This window comes from Schistocerca piceifrons, chromosome 5, assembly GCF_021461385.2.
Source record: "Schistocerca piceifrons isolate TAMUIC-IGC-003096 chromosome 5, iqSchPice1.1, whole genome shotgun sequence".
Classification (NCBI taxonomy): domain Eukaryota; kingdom Metazoa; phylum Arthropoda; class Insecta; order Orthoptera; family Acrididae; genus Schistocerca; species Schistocerca piceifrons.
In genome coordinates this window covers 364,996,621-365,019,788 of record NC_060142.1, presented here as the reverse complement: position 1 = coordinate 365,019,788, position 23,168 = coordinate 364,996,621, and the positions used below count along the sequence as shown (strand labels likewise).

Sequence of the window (23,168 nt, the reverse complement as noted above, 5' to 3'; positions counted from 1 at the left end):
TGTCTTTGGACAACATATCAATCAGTTATAGGTAAGTAGTCGTTTCTTCAGAGTTCTGATTATTGTGAAAAAGATGAGTATGTATCAAGCAAGTAAATTAGATAACACAGAAGTAATAGTAGCAGCAGAACTACAACATACATTTCTCTTAACAGAACATGGGATAAGAAATGAAGTTAACGTATACAACACACAGGACTCTGAAAAAGCTGTGTACTTCTGAAGATGACAACATAAAGGTGGAGATGTTTTAGTATATGTACACAATGAAATGAGGGATTGCATACCATGGCAAGTCGACAACTGTACAGAAACGCTATTTGAATTGGCAGCAATACTGACAACATTCAAATGGAAAAGAAGTGTTTGATATTAGGGATATACAGATCACCAAACAGTCAGCTAAATGGTTTTCTAAAACAGCTACAAGTTTCATTAGAGAAGGCTGTTAGACAATTAACATATGTCATAATAGTAGGTGATCTAAATGTTAATACACTAAAAGAGAGCTGTTACACTAGGAGTTTCAGTGATCTAATCAACACTTATGATATAAATCTGGTGGTAAATAGTCCCATAAGGTGCAGTATAGATATAGAGACATTAATAGATCATGTAATTAACAAAATACCACAATACAGACAAAAATTACAGGTAATAAACACAGCTGTTGCTGGGATATTAATGGAGGTATTAGATAAGATAATGAAGTCAGAAAATAGCAGACCTGTGGAGGCTATAAAAATAAATGCAATGTGAAGTCTGGAGTGATATATATACCAAACAGCAAACATAAATAAGAGATGGGAATCATTTTCCAAAACATTATCCTGTTACATAGAGCTTGCATGTCCATTAGTATGTAAGAATGCAATGTTAAGAGCAATAAAAATTGGGTCACAGTAGATGTAAAAAGGAAGCTGGAACAGCTAAAAACTGTGTGTGAACAATCTCAGATAGATCCTACACAAGCAACTTGTGATGACTGTATAGACAAGAAGAGATCATGTAAGAAAACGATAAAAGAAACCAAATCCAATTACTACAGAAACAAAATTGCAGCTTCTGATAACATATGGTCAAACATAAAGAAAGAGAGGAAAGTGTAGACACGAGAAAGAGTGGGGACGTAACAATAAAGAAAAATGGGAAGGAAATAAAAGACCCTAAAGAAGATAGTAATAATTTAAATCAGCATTATGTTGAGGTAGTGGACAAATTAATAAAGCAAAACTCTCCTGACAAAAAATGCATACAAAGTATTCCTCATGAAACAAAAATTTGTTCCTTCTCCCAATAAATGAACCTGAATTAGTAAAAATAACATACTGATTAAAAACAAAAAATACTGAGGGACTAGATGATATATCTGCTAGACTAATTAAATGCTGCCTGCTGTGGATGGTAAAGTCTCTGACTTTTCTCATAATCTTAGTCATGGAAGAAGGAATATTTCTGAAATGTGTAAAAGGAGTAATATGATCCCTATTTTTGATTGAGGCAGCAAGGAAGATACAGGAAATTACTGACCAATTACTATTTGTTTATTTGTTTTCTGTCCATATAACAATCAATTTTTGGACACTGTCATAGATTTTACTTCACATATACAAAGGTTAATTAACACACATATTTGCACACATTGATATAGATAATGAAGGTCAGAAATTATCATTTTTTTATTGGAAAAACAAATTTATTACACCTGACCTGTCTAAAATAATAAAACGTGCAATTAAAGACACAATTATAAATTTTATAAAAAAATGCAAGGGTTTAGGAAAGGCAGATTCACCAATACAGCAATACATTAATTTATAGTGTGTGTAGCTAAGGCACTAGATGAACAAAAGAAAGCTTGTGGTATGTTTCTTGACCTTTCAAAAGCTTTTGATTTTGTGTGCTACAAGATACAGTTAGAAAAGCTTAAGGGTTATGGTATAAGGGGGAAAGCAGCCAATATCATAAAACCATTCATGGAAAATAGAGAACAGTGTGTAGAAATAAAGCAAAACGTGAACAGTACTATAACAAATGTCTACTCAGATTTTGAATTTGTTAAATATGTAGTGCCTCAAGGATCAGTGGTGGGCCCACTGCTTTTTATTTTATATGTAAATGATATGCCCAAAATAGTCGTTGGAAATGTTGTCATGTATGAAAATGACATTTCATTCATTATAAGTAGTGTTTCAACAGATGACTTACAAAAGCTAGCTTCTCTAAATATAGAAAATGGAAACAGTTATTTCAGAGGAAATAATCTTTTTATAAACATAAATAAAGCCACATATATCCAAATACATGCAAATAAAACACCTTGCTTGAACACTATTACAGTCAAGCTTGGAGACTTGGTTCTAAAACAGACACAAACTTCTAAATTCCTGGGCATGACAGTGGGTAGGTACTTGTCATAGGAGAAACATAAATAATATTTGTTACAAAGTAAGTTCAGGTATATTTATAATAAGAGAAAGGTCAAGTACAATAAACACACAAGCACTGCTAAAAATACACAATGGGCTAGTTCATTCACAAATTTCATATGGTATCCTGGTCTGGGAAAATCCTGCAAATGTACACACACCTAGTGTAGTAAAGCTACCAAAGAAGGCTATAAGATGCATAACAAAATTGTCATCTAGACATTCCTGCAGAAATAAATTCAGGGAACTAAACTTACAAACACTAATGTCACTTTACATACATGAAAAAATTATTTATTTAACAATTATTTATTTAACAATGCAGTACGGTTAAACAGAGATACCCATAACTATGTAACTGTAACACAAGAAATAAAAGTGATTATCATATTGAAGGAAATCTGTTCAAATTAACTGGCAAAGAGCCTGTAGAAGCACGATGCCAGATGCCTTCTATATACCAGTTTGCGAGACCGTATAAAAACAACAGAAAACATGTCTGCTTTCAGAAATAAACTAAAATTTCACTGGATTAAAACTTGTCCATAAACTGTTGAAGAATACTTCGAAGTAAGAAATTAATATAATGTTTCGTATGTAATTGTGTAAATATGTAAAGGACTTTCAGAAAGCATAAAGTGATTTTAATTGTTAGTAATTATGTATGTATATCAATGTCATTCATTTTTTTTCTTTAGATTCTTGTACTTCTAGAACTATTTTGGAGGAAATTGGTCATTTTACAGATATATGCTTGTAGGTGTGTATTTTTTAACTTGTAATTTTTCTACTTCATGTAAACATGTCCAATACCATTGTACAGAATAGTCCATAGACATAAATAAATAAATAAATGACACCATGAATAATTAATAGTCAGTTAGTTAGTTTCACATTTCATGGATCATTTATACAATTGATGAAAATGATATGGAACAAGTCACTTTACATTCTCTCTCTCTCTCTCTCTCTCTCTCTCTCTCTCTCTCTCTCTCTATTTCTCTTAAGGTAAAGAGAAATATGCTAATGAAACTTAGTAATTCCTACCCACTGTGATACTATGGTGGGCAGAAGAATGCCACTTTTGCACATCTGGTAAGTGTAGTGGTTAGGATATTTCTCATTTTAGGGCACAATGAGAGATAGACAAAACCTTAGCAGAGAATGTGATTCAGTTGCTCCAGGCCTGGATGTTATTGAGTGACGAGTGGAATGCTCTCACCATCTTCCAAAGTCCCACTGTCTGGTCATAAATGAGGAATATCCTACCCACTACCCTTCCTACATCCTCCTACCACCACCTACTCCACTCTGGTCGCAAGCGTCATCTACCCCATGAAAGGCAGGGCTACCTGTGGGAGGAGTTACGTGCTCTACAAACTAAGCTGTAATCACTGTGTTGTTTTCTATGGTGGCATGAGAACCAACAAGCTGTCTGTCCAGATGAATGGCCACCGCCAAACTGTGGCCAAGAGACAGCTGGATCACCCAGTTGCTGGACATGTTGCTCAACACAATGTTCTCCACGTCAGTGACTGCTTCACAGCGTGTGCTATCTGAATCTTTCCTACCAGCACCAAATTTTCTGAATTGTGCAGGTGAGAACTCTTCCTGGAATATATCCTACATTCCAGTGACCCTCTGGCCTCAATCTTCATTAGTCTGTGTCCTTCACCCATCCATCCCCTTTCCTGCAGCCACTCCTGAACAGCACAGCCTTTTATTCCAGCATCGCATCCACTAGTCTTCTTTCCTGTCCTCTATTTCTCTCCTTTTCCACTCCAACTCCCCCTCCCCTCCACTTCTAACCTTGTGACTGCACCTATCTCCCCTACCTTGTCTCCACTTGCCCTGCATGCTCACACAAGCAGCACATTACTGTCTGCCACCCCTACCTGTTATCATTCCTCCAGCGTCCTCCTGCGCCACTCAGATTGCTTCTCCCATCATCCTCAGTTGCTTGCAGTCCAACCTCAGTGACCAGCGACAGTGATCATTTTGTGTGCGAGTTGTACTTGCATAAACGTGCAAGTGTTGTCTATTTTAGATGGAGACCTTTGGGCCAAAAGCTCATATGTTTAGCATTTTTGTTGTTGTGCCTGTCTGCGAGTCCGCATCTCCTCTGTAATATTTTAATATTAGGGAACATCCAGAATACTTGAACAGTAATAAAATATTTTCATTAGGGAACATCCAGAATACTTGAACAGTAGATAAAATATTTTCAAACGCTAATCTTATTTGACACCAGTGGCATAAAAACAGACACATACCCAGAACAAGTGAACAGAAATCTCATTATTCACATATCAGCCCATAGCAACTTCATAAGAAGGCAACCAGAATAACACTGTCTGCTAAATGAAGAAATACAACAACTAGAACAACATTCTACAAGCAAGAACGTCGATCATCTATTCAATAATACTACAGACAACATGACTGCATAGAACTACCTAGTATACTGATACTGGACTGCAGCATGGCAACCCCATCTAATTGCTCATAGAATTTTACATCACATTTCAAATCACTGGTGTTTAGTACATTTTGAAAGAGTTCAGCTGTGGTCTTATCAAATTTCGCCTTGAGTCGAGCTAAGTAATCCTCCACTGGCGCCCTGGTGCAAAGTGATGGTATTCCAAGGATTACACTTGGACAAGAACCACCTACTAGTCAGCCTTGATGCCACATCACTTTTCGCCCATATAGCTCTGGAAGATTCCTAGCTCTACTCAACGGCCAAGCACTTTGATAATGACACAGTCAGTGTCTTTCGACGTGCACTAACAATCACTTATTTCAAATGTTGTGAAATTCTGTGAGCAAATAGACAGGATTCCTATGGGTACCCCTTAGGTCTACATGTGAGTAATCTATACCTGGAACAGTTCGAAGATGTAGCGCTGAATAGTGTCCACCTGAAGTCAAATGCATTCTACAGATACATAGACGACACATTTGTGGTGTGGCCACATAGCACAGAAAACCTACAGGAGTTCCTATGTCATCTCAGTGACATTCATGGCAGGATCAAGTTCACTGTGGAGGTAGAAGAGAATGTACACCTACCCTTCTTGGAAATTTTGATCAAGAGACATTTGGGCTCCAAGGTGGGACACTTGGTCTGCAGTAAGAAGATGCACATGGACATTTACCTTAATGCTTGGAGTCGCCTTCATCCATCTAAACATGACTTGGTACTAACCACCATAGTATATAAAAGAGCCAGGGCCATCTGCAACTGAAAGAGTTTTCCGAATGGCTTACAGCATCTGCAGGAAACTTTCACCAAAAATGGTTACAATGAGATAGAAGTAAGATGTGCCTTAAAGTCAGATAAGAGAAGGGAGGAGAAACTAGAAGAAGAACAACATAATGTGTGCCATTCCTGCCATATGCGGGACTGCCAGTGGGCATGATCATGAAAATAATGGGCAAACATCAAATAAATACCATTCTCCATGCAACCTGGAAAATTAAGGACATGCTTGGTTCAACCAGACCATCCAGGACTGTTCAACTAGTCATTTGCTGTATTAAATGCAAATATGTGATGCAGTACTTTGGACAGTCATATTGATACGTCTCAAAGCTCCATACTACGGAACACAACAGAAATGTTCAACGCAACCATGACAGATGATCTCATTGTCCACTCAGCCTCTGATTTAATCAAATAACACGTTAAACTGTAAGAGAAACATTATCTCAAGTTTCAGTTAATGTGGTGCTCCTAATTTCAATGCAAAAGTATACCATATGGTAAGCTTCATTCTAATGAAGTATCTCATTATGCCTTCTATCTTGCACTGTGTCATCCTCTATACTGATATAGAACTAATCCAGTTTTTGTGTGCATCTGTATATGTGTATACCAGCCCTGTAACTGGAAAACATATACTATCAAACAGAGAACCACCTGTGAAACGACACATCACATATCAGCTGTTACGTAAATACTGTTCATCCTTTTACATTGTCTTGACTACCACCTAGTAATCTGTTAGGATGAATGGGCATAGGCAGAGCATGTGTACCATTAACACACAATATCCTGTTGCAGAGCATGCTCTACAACATGACAATTCTGACCTCAGTGCCTGTTTCACCAGATACACCAGCCAGATTCTTCCACCAGACACCTGTTTCTCAGAACTCTGAAAGTGGGAACTAGTGCTGCAACATGTCCTTGGTTCTCACCACCCACCTGGCCTTAATATGCATTAATTACTTCCATCTCAGCATTTCTTAACAGTAACCACTCATTTCTTCACTCCATTTTAGTTTCTATAATTTTCATTTTCTGACCTGTCTACTTTTCGCAGTCCCCATGCCCCCCCCCCCCCCCCTGCTTCCTTTCCCTTCAACTCTTCTGCTAGAAGAAGGGGCCATTGGCTCTGAAAGCTTGTGTAAGTTAAAACTTTGTGTGTGTGCGTGTGTGTGTGTGTGTGTGTGTGTGTGTGTGTGTGTGTGTGTGTGTGTGTTCCTCTGCTGCCGCTTGGTGAGAAGATGTTTTTATCTATCCAGTTACATTGTATATGTGTTTGGAGTGTTGGTAAAAGTTTTATACACTGCCTTTCTTTGAAGAAGTTCTTGTCAGTGTGTCATGATTACACCTTTAAATGAATAGTTTATCTAAGTTAGTAACCGGTATTTAGCAACTACATTTTTTATGCAGGTGCTCCTGCTCTAGTGAATTTAATGGTCCACGATGTCAGCAAACATCTCGCAATTTCCAAGGAAACAGTTGGGCATGGTATCCTGCTCTTGAAGTGTGTGGCAGTTCACATCTTAGTCTGGAATTTAGAACAAAATATAAGGCAGGGTTATTATTGTACAATGGCCCATTAACTTCCCCAGATGGAAATGAAACACTGCTTTCAGGTAAAGTAAGTTTCCACTAAAAGTAGTATTTAAATGCATCAAAGTAGACTAACTTGAAAAAAAAAAAAATCCATAAAATCTTTGCAGCAACATATCATGCTTGAAAGTAATAAAAAATTCAATAGTATAACTCATGTTACTGTTTTAAAAGTAATTTAATAAGTGAATTTTCAATTTTAAAAAATCTTGATCTAAAATTTCATCATGAATCAGTCACAAGATAGCTAAGAGCTTCACAATTTGAAGCAGAATGTGAATATCTACGAAGCATATTTTTATGTAGGTGCCATTTTTAAATATGATTACTGTAGCCAGCAGTCTGTGCTTGTCTACTGAGTACCTTCTGTTATTCGATACTGACTGAAGGAAGTATTTTCTCTAGTTTTCATTTGTTTGTGCTTATTTGAATTGCCTCAGTTAATGGAAAATATGTGCAATACTGTTGTGTGGAAAGGACGTGAAAGCTGTCAAGATTCAGTGGCACAGTGATCAGTGGAATGGTAAGAAAAAGAGTAGCAGCAGGCTATTACAACACTACCATATAGGGTGCAGACACTTCCAAGTGTCCCTTAGATGGCACAGGAGCATGAGCACTGGTATAGAGTACATGCCAGGTAGTTATATCACATACATTTTGTGTGTGCGCAAACCAGTGCCCATGCCCATGTTCACTCGGCCAGTGCAAAACTATTGCACAGGCTCCAGCACAGCTGCCTAACTGCCCACAGTCAGTTGTTTGCCCATCCCTCCCCACATGTACCCATGGGTGCCTACTGCCAGTTAGTGTGCATGCAAGAGCATTTAAAGAGGGTTATACTAATTTTCCTGAGGAAGACAAAATGTCACCACAGAAGAATTTGAATAGAAAGCTGCTGTAGAAGTTCAAGAAAATGATGAGTTTCATTCAGTTCAAGAAGTGTTATTTGTGAACTTATCACAGAACATGATAAATACTGGAAATTTTCATACATAGGGCCCTGGAAATGAGACAATTCAGCTGAAAAGGCACGCAAAACCATTGGTGTAGTCAGTGCTTTGAATTTCCTTGACTGGCACAGTAATGAACTTTTCAGGTGAACTGTCACTGGAGCTGAAATGGGTCTGATTCCTTTAACACCAGAATTGCATTAATCAACGTTGTTGAAGGAAGTAAAATTGAAATGAACAATTTTAGCTCTGAAGATCTGACAATGGAACGTATTGTAAGACATGAATTAAACTGTGTTGAGCAATCCAGCAAAAGACATGGTAACCCCAGTAAAGGTTATTTTTCCTTTTTTGGTTCATAACTGTGCTTATTCTCATGTGGTTTAATGGAAACAAGATATTATCACATGATGTTGCTGGCAACAACTGACTCACCCTCCATATGGCCCTGGTGTAGCACCAAGTGATTTACACTTGTTCCTGGAATAAAAAAGAAGTTTAGGCAGTTAATGTTACAAAAGCAATGATCATATCAAAATGTCTATTTAGCAGGAAAATCTGGTGGCAAATGTGAAGATGAAATTCTTAAGTGGGTTGGTCGCTATGATAAGTGCCTTAATATTGGTGGAAATTATATTGAAAATTAGGTTAAGATATATTCTTTCATGTAATAATAAAACTGTTTTAAGAAATGTTTAACAAACACAAATTTAATATAACAACAGTGTAGTTACAAGAACTAAGTACTGGAAGGAACTGCTTACGAACACCTGGTCTAGAATTGTTTGTGCCTGGGCTACACTTTTCATGCTTTTAGTTCTTAGTGAGCTCATGAACATTAAACTAAATTGTGTAGTTTTCGATCAAAGGAATGGAGTGGTCAGTGTACAGTTCCTCTTCTGTCATTCCAAAACTGGGAAAACATTTGTTCCATAAAGGCTGTAAAACATCATGTGATGTAAGTGAGGTGGTCAACATACTGTTACCATATTATCCTCTCTAATATTTCAGTTCACAAAGTAATGGTGCTTTGTTTACCAGAAGGTGTAGATGCTGTTCAAGAGATGGTTTTAATGGGATGGACAACTCCCATAATGTATTATGACAATATCTCAGGAAATATTTGTTCTAGGGCCCTACAATAGGTGCCATTGTGTTAGGTAGAAACATCATGTGAAATGTTTGCAATAAACAAAGGCATTATTATGTACTGTAAAAGGAAATGAAATGATCGTATGGCATAATTGGACAGGAGACCCTGTTTGGAGTTGTTCTGCACCTGGTGCAAGTCTTTGTATTTGATGCCCCTTCAGTGGACTCTGTGCCTTTATGATGAGCATGAGATGAAATTGTTAGGTCAACATAAACACTCAGTCTCTGAATCAAGAAAATCTCCAACCAAGCTGCAATTTAACTTATGACCTCAAGATCGAGAGTCAGTGATGGTAACCAATAGACTATGATGCGGTATTACACATTTTCTTTGTGTGTTTGGAATCACAGTTTATACTGTATTATCTTTGTGAACCCTCCATGTTGGTAAATTGAGCAAAAACAGCAAATCATTCGTGTTTCTTCTTTCCTAAATTTCAATGCTGGCGTATTCAATGTGCTTTTGTAAGCTGCTAAGTTATTTCAATTCAGCTTCTAGAGAAATAAAATGATACCACTATATTATAAGTTAATGTAAGTGTTTCATAAAATAATAAAAGAACTGTGCAGCTAGTCTGAATACCCATTTTTTCACTTCTTTCTTTGTAAAAAATGTGTAAAATTCCTTTGTATGAAAACAAACTTCTGTGAGCGAAATTTGTCTGTATGCATAGAAATGTCTTTTCTTCTCTCAGCAGATTCATTTAGACTTTTTTAAGTAACTTATGAGAAATAAACAATTTAACATTGCTATTGCATAGCATTTCCCATTCTTCAAAATATGCTGTTCCACATTCCAACTTTACCTGCATGTCCTCAGGATTTTAGTCAATGTGAGCATAAGCAGAAAATGTGTCATATATTGTGTGTGTGTGTGTGTGTGTGTGTGTGTGTGTGTTTGTCAGCTTGACATGGTTTCATGGAACAGAACTCAGAAAATCTCAACTTATTGTATTGTTTGAGTTGCTCTGAAAATGTAAGGTGTTATGTAGGTTTGAATAGTGTAGCATTATGATCCGATTCCAAAGAATGCATGAAACATACAAAAACTTCCACCATCATACCACAGCAAAATATCTTGCCAAGAACCCAAGGAAATTATGGTCATTCATAAAATCACAAAGTGGATCACAGGTTTCTATCATGTCACTCACCATGTCTGATGGGTCAACAGAAGACAGCAAAAGGAAAGCCGAAATTTTAAATTTCACATTTAAAATATCATTCACTCAGGAGGACTGTTCAAAATATCATCATTTGACTTTTGCACAGACTTTCACATTGAGGACGAGGAAATAGGCATCACTGGCATGGAGAAGCAACTGAAAGAGTTGAAAACAAATAAGTGCATGGGTCCAGACAGAATCCCAGTTCAGTTTCACAGAGAATACTGTGTGGCATTGGCCCCTTACTTATTTTGCATTTGTCATGAATCTCTCACCCAGGACAAAGTCTCAAGCAACAGGAAAAAATACAAGTGAATCCTGTATGTAAGAAAGGTTAAAAGAATGAACATGCATAAGACCAATATCCTTAACATAGGTTGCCTTGGGATTCTCGAGTGCATTCTGAGCTCAAATATAAAAAATTTCCTTGAGACAGAAAAGTGTCTGTACACAAGTCAGCATGGATTTAAAAATCAAACAATGTAAAATCCAGGATGGAATGTAACAATATTATGAGAAGGAACGTTACTACGCACCATATAGCAGAGATGCTGAGTGGCAGATAGACACAACAAAAAGACTCCTCAATTAAAGCTTTTGGTCATTAAGGCCTTTGTCAAATAATACACACACATACACACACAACACTCATGAAAATACAACTCACACACACGACTGCAGTCTTGCCTGAGACTGCACTCTTGCCTGAGGCTGCAGTTGTATGTGTAAGTTGCGTTTGTGTTTTATCTCTTGTTCCGGTGATCCATGTTATGACATTATTACAGGATATGGAACATGTCAATTTTACAAGCTTTTGGCCAGAATTTATGGTAATACATAAAACAAAACAAAAACAGTAAACAGTAACTTAGGTCCCACTACAAAAAATACATTTTAGAGATAGATAGAGATTACAAAACAAAAACAGTAAACAGTAACTTAGGCCCCACTACAAAAAATACATTTTAGAGATAGATAATGATTACAAAATAATAAGTGTTACAGAGAAATAAATATTGCAAAATATATGTTTACATTAAAAATATTCGGTATTAAAAATACAAATTTAGGCATACATTTGTGATTTACAATACAAGAAATGTTAAACACGGTAGTTCAGGAACTCTTCTATTGTATAAAATGATCCTTGCAATAGGAACTGCCTTAAGGTTTTTTTAAACAAGAGATCATCATCTACCAAACACTTAATTCTTGAAGGGAGGGCATTAAAAATCTTACAGCCACTGAAATGGACTCCTTTCTGCACCATATTCAGATTTGGCTGTTCATAGTGGATATCATGTTTCCTTCTAGTATTGTGACTGTGATATGCACTATTCAGCTTAAAGATTGATTTTTCTTTCCTTATGAAGCACATCAAAGAGAATATATATTGCGCAGTGGATGTAAGTATTTCAAGCTTCTTAAAAAGATTCCTGCATGTGGCTGTAGGATGGACTCCACAAATAATCCTTATGGCTCTTTTCTGTACACACAGTACTTTTTTAGCCAGTGGCTGATTTCCCCAAAATATAATTCCAAATGCCATAATTGCATGAAAGTAACCATAATATGCTGACTTAATGGTTTCCATATTTCTATAAGAAGAAACAATGCACAGTGCATATGTCGCTGAACTTAGTCTTTTGCATAGATCCAGGATGTGGTTTGACCAATTGTTTGATATCAATATGCAAGCCTAGGTATTTTGAGGAATCTACCCTGGTTATTGTCTGCTCACCTAGTTTTACTACTATTTCCTCATCTTTGGATGTTGTTTGGAACTGAATGTAGTTTGTTTTACAGTAATTTAAAGGAAGACCATTAATGTTAAACCAGTTTGCCATTTCATTTAAAACCTTATTTGCTGTTACCTCAAGTTTATCTACTTGAATTATCAATAAGTAGTGTAGTGTCATCAGCGAAAATAGTGAATCTATAATATTCCGTACAGAGAGGGAGATCATTTATAAATATAATAAAAAGTAGGGGGCCCATAACTGAGCCCTGTGGCTCTCCACATGTGATGGTACCCCATTCTGAAGATAATGGGGCACCATCTTGACTATCTACTACAACTTTTTGTTTCCTGTTTGACAGATGTGAGTCAAGCCATTGCCCTGCTGCACCACTTATACCGAGATGTGCAGCTTTTTGTAAAAGAATTTGGTGATTTACAGAGTCAAATGCTTATGTTAGGTCACAAAATATGCCAATCACTTTCAGTTTTTTGTTGATAGATTCCAAGAATTTTCCAGTAAATGCAAATATTGCATCTTCTGTTGACAAACCTTTCTGAAATCCAAACTGACTTTTGCTGAAGATATTCACTGAGATGCTTAACTATCCTGACATGCATTAGTTTCTCTAAAACCTTTGAAAAGCTTGTCAGTAGTGATACTGGCCTATAGTTAGCAGTATCTGTCTTATCCCCCTTCTTATACAGCGGTTTTACAACTGCATACTTAAGCCTCTCAGGAACTATTCCTTGCTTAAGTGATGCATCAAAAATGTGGCAAAGGACTTTCCTTACATGGCTGGAGCAGTATTTTAATAATTTGTTAGAAATGTTGTGAATTCCAGCAGAGTTTTTACTTTTCAGGAATTTAATAAATCTTTCAATTTCTTGAACAGTGAGTGTTTTTACCTTCATGTGTTGTACTGAACCATGTACTATAGCTTTCAAAAGATTGATGGCTTGCTTCATGGACCTTTGTAAACCTATTTTTTCTGTTACTGTTAAATTGTTGTTGAATGTGTCTGCAACTGTTTTTGGATCGCTAACAAGATTACCCTCACTTTTGAGTTGGATATTTTCTCTACAAACTGCATTTATCCCCGTTCCCTTCTTTACTAATTTCCTGATAGTTTTTATTTTATTGCTCGAGTTGTCAATTTCTGTCTTCAAGCACATGTTCTTTGCTGCCTGAATGTTCTTATTCAGAACTTTATTGTAGATTTTATAGTGTGTAATCCTACTGTTATCATTTGAACTCCTGGCTGCAGCATATAGTTCTCTTGTTGTTTTACAAGAGATTTTGACGCCTTTAGTAATCCAAGGCTTGTTTCCAGACTTGAACAGGTTTTCTCTCACAGATTTTTGAGGAAATGCTTCTTCGAAAAGGCTTGTAACTTCTTTGATAAATATATTAAATTTTGAACTAACATCAACTGTAGCAATACAGGAGACCAGTCCACAAGCTGTAATTGCTGATTAAAGGTTTCAGTGGTGTGTTTGTTTATAATCCTAAATGTTTTCCGTGTGTGTGTGTGTGTGTGTGTGTGTGTGTGTGTGTGTGTGTGTGTAGCTATTGTTGATGAAGGCCTTAATGGCTGAAAACTTTAATTGTGAGAGTCTTTTTGTTGTGCCTATCTGCGACTCAGCATCTCTGCTACATGGATTTAAAAAGCATCACTCGCGGTGAAAGATAAACACACCAGAGAGACAGTCCTGATGTTGCTGTTGATAATGGAAGCAAGACGGAAGAAAAATTAAGAGAAGGTCATAGGGTTTGTTGACCAGGAAAAAGAGTTATGTAAAATAGTGTAACACATTCAAAATTTGGAGAAAAATAGGAGTAAGCTATAGAGAATGGCAGGTAATCTATAACATGTGGGAGAACCAAAAGGGGACAATAAAGTTGGAAGATCAAGAACAAAGCGAGGTTAAAAAGGGTGTAAGACAGAGATGTAATCTTTCACCCCTACTGTTCAATCTGTACATTAAACAAGCAATGATGGAAATAAATGAAAGGTTCAAGAGTAGAATTAAAATTAAGGGTGAAAGGATATTAATGATATGATTCACTGATGATATTATTGCTATCCTCAGGGGATGTGAAGAAGAATTGCAGGATCTGCTGACTGGAATGAACAATCTAATGGATACAGAATATGGACTGAGAAAAATGAATGTAATAAGAAGCAGCAGAAATGAGGATACTGAGAAACTGAACAACAAACTTGGAGGTCACAAAGTAGATGAAGTTAAGAAGTTGTGTTACCATGGAAGCAAACTACCCCAAGACAGACAACAAGGTGGTCATAAAGAGCAGACTAGAACTGGCAGAAAGGGCATTTCTAGCCACAAAAAGTCTACTAGTATCAAACATAGGGCTCTTTTTTGTGAAGGAATTTTTGACGTGTTTCAATTATATGGTAGTAAATCATGGACAGTGCAAAAACCAGAACAGAAATTGAAGCATTTGAGATGTGGTTCTGCAGAAGAATGTTGAAAATCAGGTGACTGATAAGTTAAGAAATTTGGAGAGTCTCTGCAGAATTAGTGTAGAAAGGAAAATCTGGAAAACACTGACAAGATGAAGGGACAGGATTACAGGACATTTTTGAAGACATCAAGAAATAACTTCCATGGTAGAAGAGGGGGCTATAGAGGGTAAAAACTGTAGGGGAAGACAGAGATTGGAATACATACAACAAGTACCTGAGGATGTAGGTTGAAAGTGCTACCCTTGATATGAAGAGGTTGGCACAGGAATTTGTGGCTGGTCACATCAAACTAGTCATAAAAAATAGCCTTTAACAGAGTCTTGAATTGTACTTCAAGTTTGTTAGGACTGAAGTTTGAATTTGTTAATATTTTAAATTCATTATTGTTTATTGTTATGTTTAGTTTTCCTGTGTGTTGTAATGAAACCGTTTCCTTACTGCTTATGTGTGTTCCATACAAATTATTACTTAATGACTAAAAGCACCTTCTGCAAAGTTTACATAAAAGTAGAGAAGCAAAGGGAGTTCAGCATTCTCTGTAACAAAGATCAATTATTCTTGTGGTACTCTTCTCATTTTTACAACCACATTTTCAAATCGATTTGACACAATATCTCAGTGATCCATTAGGCTATTATCTTCAAGTGAGGCACTGCTGCTACTGAGTCTTGTCAAACAAAGGAGAGTCTCACAAATTATTCTGCTGAGAAAGCTTACAAAGTCGTATCACTGATTCTTAATTGAGTCTTTTATGATTAGACCTTGTGCAGATTGTACTATCTGTAACAGAAACCATGTCAAATGTGAAAGTCAGCGTGATTTATTAACACAACTGAAGTCACCTATTATAATGATATCATTGATATATTTAGAAAAATAGGAAGTACAAGTTGGCAGAATGTAAGCTAAATAATGTAACTAGAAAAGTAGTGAATTACCGCCTGTTTAATATCATCAAGGCATCTGCATAGTACAGCTAAAGCCCTTTATTAAAGACATATATGGACCAGCAGTAATTATATTTATTTGTTGTTGCAGTTTATAAATACATTTATAATAGTTGTTACCATATTCCACATCTGTCAAGCATGAAGATACCTGCAAACATGTTTTTTGAATGGATGGCAAGATCAGTAATTCACATTAGAGGCAGATCACATCTCTGTTGTGTCTTACTGGCCCTTGTTTCTAATGAGGAAGTTGTGTTTGAGAATGTTATGAAATATGTCTTTGCATGTCTGATGACAGTCTCAACTAGTAGTTTACATATTTCTCTTACAGATTTTATATCACTTGAATTGGTAGATGGGATGCCAAGACTTCTGATTGACTTTGGCTCTGGCACATTAGAGCTCAAAATAATAACAAGAAAAGAGTTAAATGATGAAGAATGGCACAGGATCGACATTTTCTGGGACACAGAAGTATGTTAAAATAATTATTTATTTACTTCAATTTTCCATTCATTGTGTTGCTAGATGCTGAAAATATAGTATTTTGAACCCTAAACTCAAAATTGTTGCATTCCAAACAGAAAATGAATATATAATTATTCCACATCCATAAGTATCAAAAACACATCTTCCCACATTGCCTTTTGGACTGGTTGCTACTCTTTCAGTGACAAGCCTTCATGATTTAAAAATTAATTACCATAGACCTTCAGCTTCAGGCAAGTGAAAATAAACCCATAAGGGATAATATCTAGGATATATCAGGGGTGCATCACAAATTCAAAGTTTCTTTTAGTCAGCAATTAGATAGAAGTCTTACCAAAATGAAAGCATTTAACGTCTCACTGTTTGTAATGCTGATGAAGCATTTCCTAATGTATTTGGGATGGACGTTCAAACCTGATACAGTCTTCAGTACAGTTACTAAATCTCACAATGCAGATTTTATGTGAAGTCATTAGTGATGATATGATCCTAACAAACAATTCATTTTTCAATAAACAATTTGAGTATTTGAAAGAGAGTGACAGAATTTTATGTGCTGTTGTGATGCATGCATTGAGACTATCGGCTGTCACTTTGAAAGTTGCTACAATTAAATAACGGCATGCACTTCACCATTAGACCACTAGGCTCAAAGTGAAAGTTTGAGCTTAAGTTGTTGTTATAAGTGTGTGCTGTGCTTAAGTCAATATGAGGGAGTATAAAAAAAATAAAATAAAAAAATAAAATAAAATAAATTAAAATATTTTTAAGAGCTATATATTTTCATATTGTTTACAAAACAATCTTATCCCTTTCAAAATACTACTGTCTATTACAACTAATACATTTGCCCCACTGGTGCTTCCACAGTTCGAAACATGTTGTGAAATTGGTGTCTTTTCATGCCCCATTTCATGTGTGAAAACAAGAAAAATTTGTGCAGAGCCAGGATAGGTGATTAAGATGTGTGGGCAGTGGAACCATGCCACTTTTAGCTAAGAACTGTCTAACAGAGATGGCTGTGCCTGCAGGTGCATTGTCAAGGTGGAAGGACAAAGGATAAGTCTCCTGTCTGCCACAAATCACTGAACTGAGCTCCAAGATAATCCACTAATCTCTGACTGTTGATCAGTTATCTGTTGACAGTATGTGAGCACAAGCTCTTGAATTTTTTAAATATTTTTATTGTTTCTGGTAGGTAATGGATGTCCAGAATGAGGTTTGTCATCAATCAACATGTCAACATTTTTAAATTGAGCAAATCACTTGTACATTTGAGTTTTCTCTTAGCATCATTTTTTATATTAAAAGCACCAAGTAGTAAACAAAATTTCACAGTCGCACGTTGTTCAATTAAATTTGTCATCATAAAAGACAAAACAAGAACAAAGTAGCACCAGCAAAAAGAATCACTGCAGATGAACGGAACAAGCCAGATTGACAACACAGGTGGCACTGAACTGATAATGACTTGTGCTATACACACATAGTGGCAGAAATGCGTAGTACACAAGCTCCGCCCAAGGCAATGTTATTCCAGTTTTCTTTTTGGTCCCCCTCATAAATCATAAAAGTCTATGTAGACCACTAATTTTGTACCTCAAAGTACTCAGCTTGGAATCCAGTATAATTTACATATATGGGTTTTAGATAACTATGATGGCTATAGTAGCCATTGTAAGTGAGCAAGCATGTATTGATGAATCGTATCAACTGGAGGTGCGAATCACCATTGTCTCCTACTGGCCAAGCAACTTTCTTTACTATCTGTAAACTGAATGATTACCAGGCTACACTTGCTTTATTGCTTTATTTCACTTTCAAATTTGGCATGATCGAACTGTGATAGGCTTCCCTATGCTGCACTAAAAATGATTTTGACCAAGTCTTCATTTTCTTTGCTTTTGTTCTGGGTTTAGTAATCTTGGCAGTTACCTCCTGTGTATATGTGTTGGATATGAACTGCCTTGCTTATGGAAAATGTTAGTGATTTTGCTGCAATATCTGTAGTTGTTCTGTCATCTTCCAATACAATGGCAAAAACAATAAAAATCATGATTTCATTTGCTCAGTTGCATGTAGTACTCAAACTGTTAATCTTTACATCAAAATCCAACTCTCTTTTAGCTGGTTTCAATCAGCAAAATGTTATTTATTGTGGAAGAATCCTTTCACGATGTGCCTGTGAGTGCTGTAACATTTAATAAGCCGTCATAGCAGTTATATGAAACAAAGGTATGATTTCATAGACACATACATCCCATTGCAAAATAATTTCATTATTTATCCAACTACTGCAGCCTACATCAGTTTTAACCTGCTTACTGTAGTCAAACCTAAGTCTTCCTCTAAAGTAATTAGCCCTTACACTTTCCTCAATTACCAAATTGATGATTCTTTGATGTCTGAGGATGTGTCATGTCAAATTGTGCCACAAAATTCTTCTTTTGCCAGTTCGATTCAGTACCACTTCATTAGTTACCCTATCTATACATCTAATCTTCAGTATTCATCTGTTGCACTATATCTCAGAAATTTATATTCTCTTCTTATCCTAACTTTTTATTGTCCACATTTTGCTGCCATGCAGTTTTCTGCTATTATATATTCCAAATGAGGGAAAAAATCACCATTCTTTTCTGATTTATCCTTTAAATTATCTACATAATTTAGAATACTAACAAAATGATTCATATGCAAAAACACTTAAGTGTGGACAAGATCTCTCTCCCTCCCTCTCTCTCCCTCTCTCTCCCTCTCTCTCTCTCTCTCTCTCTCTCTCTCTCTCTCTCTCTCTCTCTCTCTCCCTCTCTCTCCCTCCCCCTCCCTCCCTCCCTCCCTCCTCCCTCCCACCTCTCCTTCATCCCCACCACCTCTCCCTCAACCCCCCACCCTCTCTCTCTCACTCACCTCTCCTCCACCCCCCCACTTGTCCCTCAACCCCCCTCTCTCTCTCTCACCCACCTCTCCCTCAACCCCCCCCACCACCCCTCTCTCTCTCTCTCTCTCTCTCTCTCTCTCTCTCTCTCTCTCCCACACACACACACACACACACACACACACACACACACCACACACACACAGAGAGAGAGAGAGAGAGAGAGAGAGAGAGAGAGAGAGAGAGAGGGAGAGAGAGAGAGAGACAGAGAGAAAGAGAGAGAGAGAGAGAGAGAAGTTTAGGAGAGATGTTGAAAGGAAAGGGAGAGTACAGTGGCAAGTTACAGGATCCAGACTAGAAAAGGAAGATATATAAGAAAAGATTCCTATAAGGGATCTAGTAGGGGAGTGAAGAGTAGAGAAAGTATTATGTGGGTGCAAGACAATGGGATGGGATGTGAACAGGAGGATGTCATGTGTGGTAAGTTGAAGACCAATGAATAAGCAGAGATTGAGAGCAGGGGAAAACAGTCATTGTTTCTCACAAGAATCCCAATTTTCTGTAGAAATGATTGAACGCTCACTGATACTACATGCACAGTGCATTCCTCTGCAGATTATGCTGCTATCTTCAGGATGGGTTTGTATCGATAATAGGTCAGTGGTCATAATGTTCTGGCTGATCAGTGTATAATTATTTGAAAAGATGTGAAGGCTTATTTTACTATGCACGCTCTAACACAGCAAAATAACAGACAGTTACAATGTCAGGTTATAGAAATTGGTTAACTTTCAAAATATGTGGCTGACAACATAACATTAGTTCAACACCACAGACTAGGCCTTAGTCTTGTTTTGAGTGGCAAACTCGCACCTGATAGGCATGTTTCCAGTCCTTCCAGCTGGTTAATGCCAGTAGTTGTATCCTGATGATGCACGGTTTCTTTATTCAGGCAGGTTCCTCATTTGACTTCATGAGACATAGTGGATTGATTCTGTTCTGGACCTCCTTCCCCACCACTGTTGTATCCAGGTCCTGCTGCACTGAATGCAGTGATGCCAAACATTTGATTAAGGAGGCGGTTCAAATATGTATTTGATGATTTTTTTGAGTCATCATACTTCTGATTGGTATGATGCAATCCACCACAAATTCCTCTCCAGTGCCAACCTCTGCATCTCAGAGTAGCAGTTGCAACCTATGTCCTCAATTATTTGCTGGGGGTATTCCAATGTCTGTCTTCCTCTATAGTTTTGCCCTCTACAGCTCCCTCTGGTGGTACCATGAAGTCATTCCCTGATGTCTTATGAGATACATTATCATCCTTGTCAATGTTTTCCCCATACTCGTTTCCTCTCCAATTCTGTGCAGAACCTCCTCATTCCTTACTTTATCAGTCCACCTAATTTTGAACATTCATCTGTAGCATCACATCTCAAATGCTTCAATTATCTTCTGTTCCAGTTTTCCCACAGTCCATGTTTCTCTACCATACAATGGTGTGCTCCAAGTGTGCATTCTCAGAAATTCCTTCTTCAAATTGAGGGCTACATTTGATACTAGTTGACTTCTCTTGGCCAGGAATGCTCTTTTTGCCAGTGCCAGTCTCCTTTTGATGTCCTCCTTGTCCTGTCTTGATTATTTTGCTGCCTAGGTAGTAGAATTTCTTAAATTCAACTACTTTGTGATCATCAATCCTGATGTTAAGTTTCTTGTTGTTCTTATTTCTGCTATTTCTCGTTACTTTCATTTTTCTTTAATTTACTCTAAATCCATATTCCGTACTCATTAGACTGTTCATTCCATTCAGCAGATCATATAATTCTTCTTCACTTTCACTCAAGATAGCAAGGAAACACTCTTTTATTTCCATCATTGCTTCTTCAATGTACTGATTGAAAAGTAGAAGCAAAAGACTACATCTCTGTCTTACACACTTCTTAATCTAGTCACTTTGTTCTTGGTCATCCATTTATATTATTCCGTCTTGGTTTTTCTACACATTGTATATTACCTGTCTTCCCCTACAACTAACCTCTATTTTCTCAGAATTTTGTACATCTTGCACCATTTTACATTGTCAAACATTTTTTCTATGAAGATGTCAAGATTTTTCTTTAGTCTTGCTTCCAATATCAACCACAACATCAGAATTGCCTCTTTGGTGCCTTTCCCTTTCCTAAAGCCAAACTGATCATCATCAAACACATCCTCAATTTTCTTTTCCATTCTTTTGTGTATTATTCCTGTCAACAAATTGGATGCATGAGCTGTTAAGCTGATTGTGCAGTAGTTCTCGCACTTGTCAGCTCTTGCTGTCTTCAGAATTGTGTGGATGATATTTCTCTGAGAGTCATGTGGTATGTCACCAGACTCATACATTTTGCACAGCAATGTGAACAGTCATTTTGTTGACACTTTCCCCAATGATTGTAGAAATTCTAATGGAATTTTATCTATCCCTTCTGCCTTAATTGATCTTAAGTTCTGTAAAGCTCCCTTAAATTCATATTCTAATACTGGATTCCCTATCTTTTCTAAATCGATATCTGTTTCTTTTTCTTCTATCACATCGGACAAATCTTCCCCCTCATAGGGGCCCTCAATGTACTCTTTCCACGTATCCACTCTCTACTCTCCATTTAACAGTGGAATTCCCATTGCCCTATAAATGTTACCATCCATGCTTTCATTGACTTACCTCTATGCTGAGTCAGTCCTTCTGACAATTATTACTTTTTCTATTTCTTCACATTTTCAATGCAGCCATTTAGTCTTACCGGTGGGCCATCAGAATTGTACATCACGGATTTTGATGGGTCTCAGATATGTTGTAGAGGGACATGCACTGAGTATGAGGCTATCCCCTATTTTAGTGACAGGCCTTGGTTTGTGAGAAAAATGATTTTGAAGTTCACTGCATGCTGTAATATGCCTAACGTTGGCCATGTTCCAACCAAGTGTGTGTGGTGCAGCTACCACACTGAACGTACCATGTTTGGGACCTTTTCATGTTTTTGCTTTTTTTTTTTTAATCAGAATAGTCCAACATTTTTCCATTTTATTTTCCAGAATATCAATAAACAGTGTACATTGTATGAAATTATTAAGAAATATTCAATTTTGCTGTAGTAATGTAATTTTCACATCATTATTACAAAATCTTACTTGCTATCACCTGCATTGCTTGCTATGTCACAACAGAAATCTGGATGATATTTCTCTTAAAAGCAACCAAAACACAATGTTTTACATCACCAGGCACATTTCATAAAAGCTAAGTCTTGCAAGCGCATGGAGTTTTTAAGAGTGATACTGGAAAACATTAACTATTTACATTCAAAAAGGTTTTTCTTTCATCCGTTAACTTTGATGCAAACCATGCATATTAGATCATACTAAAAAAAAGTTGGTGCACTGAATTGATACAAAATTAATGAGTGTAGTTTTATGGAATCAGCCCTGGATGCAATTGCTTTCTTGGTCTTCAACAAATCGGGAGTATTCTGAATTTTCTTCATGAAAATTTTAACCTCTCAGTAAAAATATACATTACAAGGCTGGCAAAGCGGAGTACACTTTGTTGGGATAACTTTTAAGGTGCAGGTGCACGCTTTCCTCTTGTCCACGAAGGTGTGATCATATATGGTCAGATCAGTCTGGTGCTCTCTGCACCAGGGACAGACTTTTTCAGTTTATAGTGTGTGTCAATTTTACATCTAGTGTAATGCATGTGTACTGCAGATTTATTTTTGGAGAATGTAGATTCTTTATAACAGAGCACAAGGAAATGAGAAATAAGTTACTAGCGAATGTAATTGTAAGTGTTGTGTAATTTTTTTCTGATAGTGTTTATGTGCAATATAGTCTTAAATGAAAGTTAACCCACAAGTAATAAATGGTACAAAAAGACAAAGAACAGATGTTTTTATAATATGTTATCTTGGAAGAATGCTGAAGATTATGTAGGTAATTGGGTATTTAGCAAAGACATAGTGAATTTAATTAAGAATTAAAGAACTTTATGACTCAGTTCAACTAAAATGAGGGCAGTGTGACA

The 23,168-nt window shown here is 36.7% G+C and overlaps 1 protein-coding gene across 1 annotated transcript in view; it reads left to right on the top strand.

The window, feature by feature from the left end:
- The window catches only part of LOC124798994 (neural-cadherin-like), a 331,157-nt gene that overhangs the window by 150,401 nt on the left and 157,588 nt on the right, over positions 1-23,168 (top strand). The window contains exons 12-13 of the mRNA XM_047262530.1: positions 7,111-7,316; positions 16,073-16,215. Of these exons, the coding sequence (XP_047118486.1) occupies positions 7,111-7,316; positions 16,073-16,215 (349 nt within the window). The remainder of the gene's footprint in view (positions 1-7,110; positions 7,317-16,072; positions 16,216-23,168) is intronic.